Source organism: Euprymna scolopes, chromosome 21 (genome assembly GCF_053919585.1).
Source record: "Euprymna scolopes isolate OS-2025 chromosome 21, ASM5391958v1, whole genome shotgun sequence".
In the NCBI taxonomy this organism is placed as follows: domain Eukaryota; kingdom Metazoa; phylum Mollusca; class Cephalopoda; order Sepiida; family Sepiolidae; genus Euprymna; species Euprymna scolopes.
Genome location: NC_136502.1, coordinates 54,255,963 through 54,270,704, shown reverse-complemented (window position 1 = coordinate 54,270,704; position 14,742 = coordinate 54,255,963). Strand labels below are relative to the sequence as shown.

Below are 14,742 nucleotides of genomic sequence, written 5' to 3'. Positions count from 1 at the left end.
CGACTGTTATTTAGTCGCCAAGAATGGTCCTGTCCACTCGGACGTGGGTATCTACTTGGTCTGAGCTCCATATTGCAAATCTGGTCTCTCAGGTTTTAGATTAGTTGGGTCTGTCTCTCCAGTTCTTCATGGATATCTGCGGAGGAGCCTGAGGTTTCGGAAAAGAAATCCTTTGAGGCCTGTGCATGCCCCGGGGCTACGGAAACCGTTACTTCCATTATTTTGTTCGCCAATTCCTCGACTATGGTGGTGTCTTTGGAAGGCGCTAGTATCATCTGGATACTGGACGGCAACCTGCTAATGAATAATTGTTTGAGGATGTCTGGCTGTAGAGCCCTTTCGCCCATTAATTGCTTCATCCATCTTAGTAGTTGGGATGGTGTTCGGTCATCGAGTTCCTCCTCGATTAGCAGGTGCTGGATACACGTTTGTTGAGAATCGGTCGTTCTGATTAACTCCGACTTGAAAGTGTCATAGGAAATAGATCTCGAGGGTGCCATAATCAAGTCGCGGACTTCAGCCATCACCTCGTGCGTGAGTGCGGCCACCACGTGGTTAGAAAATGTTTAGTAGGTTAGAGGTCTTTAAACTGCCAAATTAGAAATATTCAGCTCCTCGCTTGTTCTACCAAAGTTTGACAAAAAGGGGTCACCAGTGAAGCAAGCTGCTCGCCAGACAAAAATGACAAACAGCTCCCTTAAAATAAATTTTTAGAAAAATTAATCAAAACAAATATTCAGACTTGGCTTATTAAAGGAAGTGTAAATTTATTTACCGTTTCTTTGGGTTACACTCATGTGTTTTTTTGTTTTTTTAGTCGCCTGCAAGCATTGGTCCGTCGGTTGGTCTGTAACACTATTGTGTTTAGCCTTTTTGGTTAAGATCAAAGGTCTGTTGTTAATAGAAGCTGTTCTTAGCTTTTTAAGCTTTTCTTGTTCTTTTGGCCAAGATCCAAGTGCAGTACAACATGGAGCCGCCGTTCCCCAGGGAGGAAAGAATGGTTTTCCTGGCGATCCTCGCAGTAGTGCGCATGGTGATTTGGATCATGCGCCTCAAGTTGGTCCACGAAGGGACATCTGTTCTGGATCTGGATCTGATCGTTTACTTTAAACATTTGTTTAAAGTAAAGATCAGATGCGATTGGAGGAGGTTGCCTAGAGTAGAATTTGACAAGAGGTGGGTGCACAGCACTAGTCTGTGCATCCGTCGAGGAGCCAAGTTTCAATACGTGTTCCCTCCTTAAGCATGGCACGGGCGGTGCTGGGTCCTTCGGAACCCATCCCGCTTAGGTTCTAGCTAAGTCATTTTAAGAAGACTCTTGACTGGTGGTACAAATAAGATCCTGTTCCTGATTTTATTTTTTGGTACTAGAGAACCTCTGAGTCTTCCCATCCCCTTTGTGCCACATACTTGTTTTTTCAACATCCCTGGTCATTCCCCTACTCACCTACTCAGAGATCACCTTCCAACCCCCTTCACCCGTTGCTTTGTTTTCTCCCACTTCCATTAAGGTATTTTTCCCAATCCCCATTAGGGATCGCCCTGCTTGTTTTCGGTTCCCCGGAAAACAGTGGAGGGGGGGTCTAGTCACCTAGATTAGTACAGGGGGGCCTCACTAACAACCCAGTAGGATTTATTTTTTGTTTTTGATATGAACATTTTTGATTAGTTTTCCCCACTCCATGAACAATCTTTCTCTTAATTCAAAAACTTTTTATTTTCTAATGAAATTGAATTTTATTTTTTCAAACATGCACACACACACACACAAAATTAAAAAAAAAAAAAAAAATGCATACACAAACACACAGACAACTGTTTATAAATTGTAAATATGTTTTTGACTCTTAAACGCTGGGGATTTATTAGTTAGATTAAGATCCATAGAGTGAATGAGGTATTTTGGTAAATGTTACCAGTCAAGAGTAAGACTCCAAAGTCTACATTTATTACTTTTAATCACTTTAGTCACAAAGACCCTGAACCCTTCCCCTCCCCAATCTCTTGTAGGGCCTTGTGCCTAATTTTGTTGTTTAAGAATCTTTTGTTTTTTACTTAATTGTATTGTCAAAATTGTTAAAAGTAATAAAATATATAAACAAGATCAAAGTGTAGTATCTGTTCTTACTACATGCTGTATGTTTGTAACTTTGTGATATAAAGTGGGGGATCACTTTTCTGTATTAATTTAATGTAAAAATGATCACCCACTTTACAACCAGTCAGTCTCAAAGCCATTCAAGTCATTCTCCAGATCATTCAAGTTGTTTTTGAAGGATTCCAGTTATTTTTTACGCATTCAAGTCATTCTTAAGGTTATTCAATTCATCCTTAAGTTCATTAAAGTCATTCTAAGTCATTTACTTTTTATCTATTTAAGTCATTTCAGCCCATTTTTCGGTCATTTTAGTTTATCTTTAAGAATTTCGTGTCAATCCTACATTCACGCATTTATTCATTACACAAGAACATGCAACTAATGGCTATCGACCTTGTTTGTTTAGTGTCAATTGAAAAAGGAGAAATCCTTATAGACTGGGTAAATGTTCCTTTTTGGTGTAACATTCGAAGAGAAAACAGAAATGAAATGTTTATCTTTATGAAGGCAGTTCGCGTAGAAAGTGGAGCGGAGAAATAAGGAGAATATTTCTTGGTTTCATTCGGGAGAACTATCATAGTGTCTTTGGCAGACAAACTTCCAAATTTGTTACAGAATCAAATTGATTTTTAAAAAAGAAAGTTCCCTGGAGTTAGCGGCAAAATCACACTAAAACAGGGGATGGAATATTCTATTCTCAAGAGACAGGAAAAAAGAAATGTTGAACAACGAACACGTGCAACAAAGACGACACTGTTAACCAATTAATATAAATATCAATTAAAATTAATATATCAATTAAAATTAATTATAGATGTATGAAATACTAAAAGCAAGAAAAATAAAACAAAAGAAGATAATCAAGTTAGTAGGTATAAAACCTATTCTATTAATCAATTTCACTGAGCAAAATTCGTCATATCGACACAAAAGGTCCATAAAAACTTATTAGTCAACAAGAGAGAGAGAAAAAGGGGTGATAAACTCACAGTCCTTTATTTGTTTATAGACTTTTTTGTATGGAATAATATCAGTTCATGCTTTTATTTCTGGTCGTACCATTTGTGTTTACAAATTATCTCATTTTCTTTTACCATCCGGTGTATATTGTCGCTGGCTGAAAAAATATTTTTTTATTCTGATTCTCTTTTCTTACAGCAGGATCCATCGACTTTTTTTTTTTTTTTTTTTTGCATATCATATGCACACCAGTTGTATAATTTCCCCAACAATTTATAGCAATCCTCTAGTCTTTCTTTCTTCCGCATTGTATATTGTAACCTCTAAGTGATACAGTAGCACTTCACCACCCCTCGCCCCTGCATGTCGTCTGCTAATCTGTATCTCCAACTACCTCTCTAGCTGCTCCTTTCCATTTTCTTCTTCTTCATGGCAAATAACTTTTCACGTGGATGCTATCTATTATATCACCCTCTCTACATTTTTGTTGTCTCATGCATGCATGCCAACCAATGTACTATTCCCTCTTTCTCGTTTCTTTTTCCTTGTTTGTTCACCATTTATTTCTCTCCTTACTCGGGCGTATCCTTTATGCATGTGTGCAGACATGTATCTTTTCTTTCTCTTCTAAACAGTTGTTTACCTTTTCTTTTTTTTTCATTATAAACCCTCTCTCCTCTATATTTTTTTCACACAGACGATAAATAGAAAAGAACAAATCTCTTTCTCTCTCTCTCTCTCTCTCTCTCTCTCAATACAAATTTCTTTGCTAACAAAAATTATAAGTAAATAAAAGAAATTGAACAAAATATTGACGATTCTTGGTTCAGCTTTACAAACAATTTTAAAATTAAAATATGGAAAATATTATGTAATCCCATAATTAGAAAATTAAACATGTAAGTTGAAATTTAAAATCAAAATTTATTGTTCAACTGAATACACTAAAAAACAATTTACAAAGTCCTTATTCCATGGAGTTTCAAAGAATGCTATTCTTGCTATTCTTCTCATCAGAGGACAGAAAGAAATCAGCAAATTATATTTGTAGCAATGCCAGAATTTGCTGGTTATGGCATTAAGTGAAACAACAATTTATTTATTATAGTCATAAATTGCCAAGAAAAACAAGTGAAAAAATGTTGGATATGTAAAAAAATAAAAATAAACCATGCAAAATATTTAAGTTTTCATGAAGATTCTCTCAAGGTAATCCAACAGGCGAAAATAATTCTTTAGAGAGAATGAAGTCCAAAATTAAATCCAGTATGATGTTAATAGCCCGGTTGGAAAGTTTTCAAAGCAGCTGAAATAATGGAAAGTGTTTTTTCGGACAGTGCAGTGGTCCAAAGAAAAATTGATCTCCAGTCAAGTGGGATAAAAAATAAAAAGGAACAGAAAAACAGCATGTCATCTTCATCGCTGGCTTAAATAAATGTAACAGATCGAACCTGCAAATATTGAAAGTAATCCAAAACATTGATAAAATTTGAAAGTCGAGATTATGCAACTGTAGTTATTGTTAGAAATAATTGATGTTTTGTAAAATTTACATCACAAACGCATTCATTAACATTTTTTTTTTTTTTTTTTTTACAAAGGCATCACCACATTATCAAGGCCCAGAGGCCACTCAAGGATAAGGGTTAAAGAGTGTACAGTAGAAATTGGTCAATATAGTAATCATTAGTAATGAAAATTTGGTAAATTTAATAACTTATATGGAACGGCTCATCAAGAACTTATTCACTTTAGACTTGAACACAACCATATTGTAGTCAGCCGGAAAGCAGGAAAACGGAAGACAATTCCACAGGCGTGCAGTTCTAAGAAAGAAGCTTTGTTCATGGAATCTACGTTTAGGTTTAGGCACAGATAAAGAGTGGGGGAAATTATTGATAGTGTTTACAGCTAGACGAGTGTTTCTTGTGAAAGTTTGGCGAGGGGGGACCATAGATTGAAGCTCAGTTGAACACTTTCCATGAAAATAACGATACATCAGAGACAAACTCGCAACATCTCTTCTGTGAGATAGAGGTTGCAAGGAGGAGAAAAGGACATCTCCTACGAGGCTACGAAGTCTATTTTGAACTCTATCAAGGCAGGACAAGTCCTTTCTAGCAGCTCTTGCCCAGATGTGGCAACAGTATTCCATCCTTGGACGTACCTGGCTCTTATATAGGTAGAGAATAGCATCAGCAGTGAGATATCTACTGGATCGATAGAAAGATCCCACCATTTTTCCAGCGGCCTTGGCAACAGATTTGATATACGTGTTCCATTTAAGATCAGGAGTAATGGTCAAGCCCAGAAGCTTGTCAAAACTTGAGGCCTCCTGAAGATGAGAGCCATTCATTTCAATTGATGACAAATGTGGATTAGAATGTTGATGATGTAAAGAGAGAAGCTTGGTTTTAGATGCATTAAAAGTAACCAGCCACTTCTTTCCCCATTGTACTACGTGCTCAAGATCAGAGGAGAGAGAATTGGAGAGAACTTGGTCGTTTACTGTCTTAGATGTGGTACCATAAATGGTAGTGTCGTCAGCATAAATGTCTACAAATGATGTAAGGATATGATTTGGAAGATCATTAATGTAGATCAGGAAAAGAGTTGGGCCCAGGATGGATCCCTGAGGGACACCGGCATTAATACTGTGAGCTTCTGATTTTTGCCCCTCAACTACTACTCTTATGAACCTATCAGAAAGAAATGATTTAATAATTGAGAAGACTTTTCCAGCTATACCATAGCTAGCGATCTTATGAAGTAAACCTTTATGCCATACCCTATCAAAGGCTTTAGATATGTCAAGAGCAATTGCCCTAGAAAGATTGCCACCGTCGAGAGATTTGCTAATCCTATGCGATATAACTGTAAGGACATCTGCTGTAGATCTAGCAGAACGGAAACCATATTGAGTGTCACTAAGAAGGTTATTTTTGTTGAGATGTTTGATTACTTCTGTATTTAACACAGATTCTAGCAACTTACTCATGACGCACAGGAGACTTATTGGCCTGTACTGAGAGGGGGATGAGCGATCACCTGAATTCTTAAATACAGGGCATACTGATGAGATTTTCCAGGGAGATGGGAAACTATTCTCCTTAAGACAACGTTTAAACATTTGCAGTATATTGAACTTTCAAATTAGTTGAATGCTCGGCAGTTTGGTGGCTAGATAAAAATATCATTTGAACACATGTATTGTTTAAATCAGACATACAGCTCGTAAAGAATCTTGGAAGTATAAACATCGAAGTGCCTGTTTAAGTTTCCAATGAATATTCTATTAAGGAATATGACTATAATTTATCTACTTCCTCTATGTGCAAGCTAAATAAAATGTAGCAGCCGACACTTGCTATATCACAGGTAGAAACTAACTCTAACAATTCGAGATTTGAAATGCTTATTTTTGGAATGGTTTTATTTTTAGCAAAATATTTTTTAGTCTTTACTTTGAACTTTTTCCTAAGTATTTTTTAAAAAATTTTCACAAAAATTGTTGCCCCTTAAAATAATATTTTTAGTCTACATTTAAATTTTTTAATTTTGCATGAAAAATAGTATTTACTTTAAAATGTTTTCTTTTTAATATCTTGGAATAAAATTTGTTACTTCTACAGTTTATCACCGGAAATGGAGACACCATTTTTTTCATGTACCTGTCATTAGAATAAGAGGGAGACATCAGTATTTAAAACTATGGCCAAAGTAGAAAATAAAAAATAACTATATATTAATTACCTCCGGAAAGAACTATGAAAAAAAGTAAATAAATATGGGTACATGCAAAATGAATGCCGATGCTCAAAATGTATAAACATTTTGACCCCTCCTTTTACTTAAAAATTCACCAAAAATCAGGAAATTAACCAATTTGAATGAAATTTTCAGTATTTATAAAATAATGATATTAGGAATATAATATTGAACCCATTGATTTTATTTAAATCTTAGTGGAAATGTATTATCTTGTTTAAAAAAATACCTTTACTAAAGTTTGGTTTTCTGTAGTAAAAAAAAAATGAATTAATTTATTTTAGCTTTTTTTTATATAAATAAAGCATCATAAATTATAACAATTTTTAAAAAAATATTTAATTTTTATAGGAACATTATGAAAAAGCCCCTAAATTCCGTATTAATGAATTCAATATAACTCGGAGAAAAATTAGTTTCTCAAACTGCCGATATTACCATTGAATTAAGCATTGTTTATTTAATATTTTCACACAAAAATTATAATAGCAAAAATATTTCTACTTTTTTTTTATTAAATTACAGATTTCGCATCACTTTTATATGCAAGATTTTAATAATTTCCTTGCTCGCAAAATGGGAAACATTCAGCGTAACATATTTTTTATATAATCTTGAACAATAATTAAAAAAAAATAATTTAAAAATAGGATCATAAAAAATAATTAAATTGAAAAATTATAAAAATGATACAATGTTCAGGATAGGAATGTATGGATGCACGTATGGGGAAAAAAGAAAACTGCTACCCCCCTTCTTTTAATATCATGACTTCATTTTGAAACAGCATTTCGATTAGCTGTAATTTTGGGCTTCCATATAATCGTGTTTACGAAAGTTTATTTGTTGCATTTTGGCGAAAAGCAGAATTACTTGCTTTTGGGAGACTAATTAAGCTATTTTTTGTACAAAGAAGGTGTTTTTTTTATTTAATTCAATATCTTAGAACTTTACTTATTATTTTTGAAATAGACCCAGAAAACTAATAATAATAATCCTTTTAAAGGATTTTTACAATGATTTTATTTAACTTAAAAATTTAGCTGAATTGGTTAGCTCGCCGTGAAAACATTTTTCATAACTTTTTTTTCACTTGTACAAATATTTTTTTCCTTTAAGAAATTAACTTTAGTCTTTAATCTTTCAAATAAAATCAAAAAGTAGTCAGAAACCTACAAAAAAATTATGATAAATCGGCTTTCAAAACTATGTCCCCCATCTTTATTTGTCCATATTTGCCCATACGTAGAAAACATATATCCATAACTGTTTAATTGGAAATGTTTCTATTTAATTAATGAAAATGGGAAAGTTTTTCATGAAAAGTATATATATTTTTATTATTAAAACAGAAAATGAAAATGACATCTTTCTAATTGTTTAAACAGGGCAAGAGACATTTGAAAACCAAAGCATTGTATAAAAATGTATTAAAATATAGTAAATGTAAACACATTTATTGAAAAATCTGGATAAGAAAATATAATTTTAATAAAATTTTGTAATTATTTTTGTTATTTATTTCCTACTTTGGTCACAGTTTAAAACTGATTTCTCCCTCTGATTTTTAACGACAAGTGCCCGAAAAAATGGTGTCTCCATTTTCGGTGATAAACTGTAGAAGTACCTAAAATTTTTTAGTCTTTACATGGAAATGTTTTTTAAAGGTTAAATAAAATATTTTAAAAATATATTTTTATTACAAGATATTAAAACACATTTAAAAGATATTCTTATTTAAACTTTTCAAATATATTTTCAGACTAAAGACCACTTTTTATGTAAAGTTTTACAATACAATTAAATTAGAATTATGTAATTATTTATCAGAAGGCCATTTTCCTCACTATACACTGGCAAGTCTTTTTCCATTAAATAGAAAGCAGAAGTCAAAAGGAAGCAGTTTATTTAATATAACAAATATTATTTATTTTAGATGTTATGCAGATCTATAAGCACATAAACATTTTTCTTTGGAAGCCACATAATGAATCCAACTGGTCTGTGTTTTTATATAATGTTTTTTCTAGAAATTAATGAAAATATTAAAGGCCCAGTGTCATACTTTAAGTGTGCATAATATTATGAAAAATGGGGAACTGGACTAAATTGATAACCATACAGAGTGTGTAGTAAAGAGGACAAATCTTATTTTATGTATGTGTGGATAATCTCTGTATTAGAAACTTGCATACTTGGCATCAAGACTCAGAGCAATCAAGGGCATTGCAGTTTAAATATTTATTTTGCTGGCAATGTTTTCAATTGAAGTTCAGTATCAATTCACTATTGATAAGATGCGAGTTACATTTGAACTTGTGGAAACAATCTACACTAAACTTCAAATGCTGCATGCAAGTCTGTAAGTACATCATTTTAATGCATTGACATATATATAATGATATATATAATGATATATATAATGATATATATAATGATATATATAATGATATATGAACTGAAATGGTTAATGGCGCTTGCAATGCTAAAAACTTCAATCTTACAAACCTAGAAAGTTTTTCTCTAGTTTGCCGGTGGCTTTTTCAGTTTGTATATATTATTATACAACAACCAGATTTGGGCATCACATAAAGACCATCTATCAAGCTAGATCTATAAAAAAATAAACAAAAATAATAAAAATAAAAAATAACGACATAAATCAATAAGCTGAAAAAGTAAAAAAAAAAAAAAGATCATATAATTTGCACACTGAAGAACGCCAAAGTATATTAAACATAGGTTCGTGCAAAATGAATGACGATGTTCAAAATGTATAAACATTTTGACCTCTCACTTTACTTAGAAATTCACCAAAAATCAGGAAATTAACCAGTTTTAATGAAATTTTCAATATTTATCAAATAATAGTAACGGAATAATATGAACAGATTATTTTTATTTGAATCTTTGTGGAAATATATTATTTTATTTATACAAAAAATACCTTTACTAAAGCTATTGTTTTCAGTAGTAAAAAAATGAATGAATTTGTGCTTTTTTATGAAAATAAAGTATCGCAAATTGTAAAAATAAAAACTAATTTTTTCCGGACGATTACGAAAAAATTGCATAATTATAGTGGATGGTTTACAATTTATTTCCAACTGTTATTTCTGGTATATGTTCCCAGAACTTGCTACTACATCTGATATTCAGATGTTTAAAAACTTGCTACTGCATTTAATATTCAGATGTTTAAAAATGGTCCAGTGGAAATATTTGAACTTTAAAAAAAAATATTTTGTCATTCTGTTCAAACTGGAGATGGGCTTCCTACTGGATGCAAAACATTTTTACTATCTCATACATTCTAACCAAGGGAGCTTTTGTCAGATCGTCCCTTTTTTAAGTACAATTATTTGAATCCCTCTTGCACTTGGTCCATCAGGTATATTTGGTAGTTTAAAAAATGTTTTTTCATGAGTCTAGTTGCTTTTATACTTACTGAGATGATAGATCTCTTCATAAGATTCCAGTTTCTTTTCATGTCATACATAAGACCTTGGCATTTTGTTATTTTTTCCGTCATAGATCTGTTTAACCCCGTATTATAGAGACAAACTTCTATTAAGGTTGTTTTTTCTCCTTCTTATCCTATCATTCAGTATGGGTTAGTATGTGCTTACTTAAAGCATTAGAGTAAGCAAATGCTGAGCCGCACATTTCACATGAATAAGGTTTCTCCGCAGTGTGGATGCGTGTGTGTATTTTTAACTTGGATGACGTTGTAAATGATGAGCTGCACACTTTACATGAATAAGGTTTTACTCCAGTGTGAGTTCGCACATGTTCCTTTAAATCAGATCTGTTTGTGAATGAAGAGCTACAAATATCACAAGAATAAGGCTTCTCACCTGTGTGAGATCGTATGTGTATCTTTAGATTTGACGAAATTGCAAACGATGAGCCACACACCTGACAAGAATAAGGTTTTTCCCCAGTGTGCGTTCGTATATGTCGCTGAAGACATGATACATTTGTGAATGATGAGTCGCAGCTATTACAAGAATATGGTTTCTCTCCTGTGTGTATGCGTAGATGTATCTTTAACTTGTATGATGTTGCAAATGCTGAGCCACACACTTCACATGAATAAGGTTTCTCTCCAGTGTGAATTCTCACATGTTTTCTTAATGCTGAAGTGTCTGCAAATGTTGAGCCCCAACTTTCACAAGAATAAGGTCTCTCCCCTGTGTGAGTTCGCATATGTACCTTTAACTTAGAGGATTCTTTAAATGCGGAACCACACACTTCACAAGAATAAGGTTTCTCTCCAGTGTGAGTTCGCATGTGCGTCAAAAGACTGAATTTTCTTGTGAATGAAGAGCCACACACTTCACAACGATAAGGTTTCTCATCAGTGTGGCTATACATGTGTTTCCTTAAAGTCGATCTATCTGCAAATGCTGAGTCACAAATTCCACATGAATAAGGTTTTTCTCCAGTATGTATTCGCACATGTATCTTTAAGCTTGATTTCTTTGTAAATGATGAGCTACACACTTCACAATGGTAAGGTTTCTCAGCAGTGTGTTTATGCATGTCTGTGTTTACATAAAATTTTCTTGTCACAAATTGCTAATCTTCACGCTTTACAAGACAAGCCGTTTTTTACACTGGTTATGTTTTTTGAAAATAAAAACATTGCAATGGTTACCGACACATATCTGAAGAATATGTACATAAAATACTTTCACTTTTCTCCATTGCTGCTGTTTCCTGTGAATGAATGAAATATTTTATTAGAAGAATTTTTATAATATAAAACATGCATAAATTTTATCACGTGTTAATTCCATAATTTTTACAATGCATTTTAACAGCAAATTTGCATATGCAGCATGCGTTATGATGAATGTCCCCACTCAAAATCTTAGAAAGTAAAAAGGAAAACTATATATAAAAAAGGAGGAAATATGTTTATCAGCAGAACAGAGGTATAGGAAGTAAGGTAAGTAGAGAAACAATGCAGAAGTTGTTCACCAAGGGACACAAAGGGAGCTGAAATAGGATTGTTAATCAAGACGTGGCTGAGCACTGCACAAAAAATCAGACATACATGTCGATACATTTAGAGTTAGATTACAGATATTTTTAGGAGTGACAATGAATTTTGTAACAATTTACAGCAGATCAAGATGATCTGATGTCAACTAATGAACACAGCTTTGACAGAAGATGTAAATGTTGAGCTTAGTATTTTAAAGGTTGTTTTCCATAATCGTGTCACACATGCACCCAGAGCCTATTTGATGTCTGCAGAATGTGTTGGAGTCTTGTTTCTCTTGCATTTGTATTTTGAGTTTTTAAATTTTTTCTATTCTTGTGAACCTCGGCAATTGCCAATGTGAGGGATGACAACAGTCAGAACTGGATGAGGAGAAGATGAAAAAGAAGACCACATACATTGTTGGGCTCTGCAATTCTTGTCAAGTGCGGGAAGATATGTTCTCACAAGTGTAAGCACCTTGGATTAATAGTTTTTATTTCATGTAAAGATGTGAGTAAAAAGTAGTGTTGTATTCTATCTGTTGTTAATCTTTATATTGTAATAAATACTTTCATAGTTTAACTGATGTCATAAGTTTTTAATAGGTTTTGAATTGCATTACATCACATTAAAACATTGTTTTTAATTTAAATAGCTTTCACTATCTATATAAAGTTTATTAAATTATATTCTTAGTAAACTAAAAAGACTCTAAAATCTTTCTGAAATTATTTTTTATTTATAAAAGTAGGATATATTTTACATGGGAAGCAGTGTATTTCTATATTGGAATATTTGATATACTAAATGTATCAAAATTTAGCTCTTATGTTCAGACAATATAAAATTGTATTCTCCACGCATATAAGTCACAAATTTACAAATAAAAGCTGGAGCCACGATTTAAAGTTTCAAACCCATGAGTAGAATGTGATTACAAAATCTTGCAATAGTTCCCTTCCACATTATCCTTGAAAAAAATAACTATCCCGATATCAGCACCATTCTAAATCTCAAGCAAATCATATGTATAATAACAAAAGAAAAAAACGAAAAATGTGCAATCAAAAATGATAAAAGAATTCATATATAGAAGCAAGAGATTATATTTACTGCCGCTGTGAACGTTGGATACTTGGCAAAGCCTTTTAAAAAGATACCTGAGTGCATACTGACATATGACAGAATGAGAGAGAAAGGGCATGGTCAGTACAACACCCGGTTTATTATTATTAAAACATTATAATTTTTCTTTGTTGCTTTTAATATTCTACAAACGATTATACTTGCTTAAATAGGCAAGACATTGTTAGATGTCACTTTTGTATTCTACATACTTACCAAGCAAAGCTTGAATAGGTTATATTCACAATCGAACTCAACAGTCTTGACTATTTTTGACCTTGGATCTGTGGGACAGAGGTGTTGTTCTGGGTAGGCTTAAGAGGTATACTCTCCCACGTCATTGCTTTTTGTCTTTCAGGTGGAGTAATTTTATTGATTACTACCTGAGGCCCTCTTGCAGAAGAATGCTGGTGGGATTACCCAGGCAAATTTTAAAAGGCCAGAGTGCCCCTTTTTTTGAGGTGTTTGCTTGACTCTCCCTACTTTTCAAACTTGTGTCACATTTTCATGCAACGAGAAGGAAATAAATACCTACACTTGAACTACAAAAGCAGCAAATTTGATTTAAAATGTACTACTACTGACAAAATACATTTCTGTTCTGAAAATGCAGCAATTTGCCAGAATGAGGGGTAGGGGAATTACAACTCTTACACCAGAAGTGTTAAAACTTAATATATTCCCAAGACTGCTAGATTTTGGAATTCCCTTCCTGCTTCCCTGACTATTAATATACATATAATGTAAACAGACATCTCACTCAACCTCTTACATTCTCCTGTAGACATGGTCCCAAATTATAACCCTTTATATCCAACCGGCACTATGCTTTGTTTAGGACAAACATGAGGCAAGCATTTATTTCATCTGCTGGTGTTGATTCTGAAATCTCCTGCAAGCAATATTACTGCATTCCCAAATGGTCTGACATTGCCATACAAATCTTGCAACGATCGACCAAGAGCCTCAAGTGATTTTTTGCATACCATTGTGCATTCATCCCAAACAATAAGTTTGCATTTCTGTAATATTTTTCCCCATACTGGATGTTTTGGAGATGTCGAACATGAGATTTTTGAAAAATTGAATGTTTCAAAGGAGAATAAATAGTTCTTCTACTTAGTAGCAATGGCGCAGGTATTCCGCATGCAGTAAGGGCTAAGGCTATGTCATTTTGTCACCGAATGGCTGCCAAAATCAATTTAATTAGAAAGGTTTTTATCAGTTACTCCTGGTGCTGTTCAAGGTAGCAGTAATTTCCAAATAACTTCTATTCTCACAGTAAGTAAACTAGGAGACTAAAATAGGATTTATCCATGTTTTGACAATGTCTTATTCACTGTAATTAATTTAGGAGACTAAAATAGGATGAGGGATTAGAGATGGACAGATAGAGAGGAAGATATATAGACAGAAAAGAGAAAGTGAAAAGGAAATAGAGAAAGAGGAGATAGAGGGGTTGAGAGATAGACAGAGAGAGGGTGAGAGCTAGAAACAGAGAGGGAGTGAGACAGAGGAAAGGACAGAGAGATAGAGGGAGAGAGAAAAAGGGGCTCAAAGAGAGGTGATATAGAGAGAAAGATAGATTGAAAGGGAGAGGAAGATGGATGGAGAGAGATATTAAGAGAGGGAGGGAGAGAGATATTAAGAGAGGGAGGGAGAGAAACAGAAGGTGAACTACACTTCACCGTTTTTTTCCTCGATCAGTAGAGGAGAAATCCTTCAAAACTGAAGCAATTTTTATTTTTGTTACTATCCAGAGTACCCTTTTTTCCGGGAGCTAGATTTTCCACACATT

General features: G+C 33.3%; 1 protein-coding gene across 1 annotated transcript in view; it reads right to left on the bottom strand.

Moving 5' to 3' along the window:
* LOC145242818 (uncharacterized) overlaps positions 1-14,742 on the bottom strand; it is a 230,279-nt gene that overhangs the window by 118,812 nt on the left and 96,725 nt on the right. The window contains exon 4 of the mRNA XM_080105943.1: positions 10,428-11,393. Within this exon, the coding sequence (XP_079962069.1) occupies positions 10,428-11,393 (966 nt within the window). The remainder of the gene's footprint in view (positions 1-10,427; positions 11,394-14,742) is intronic.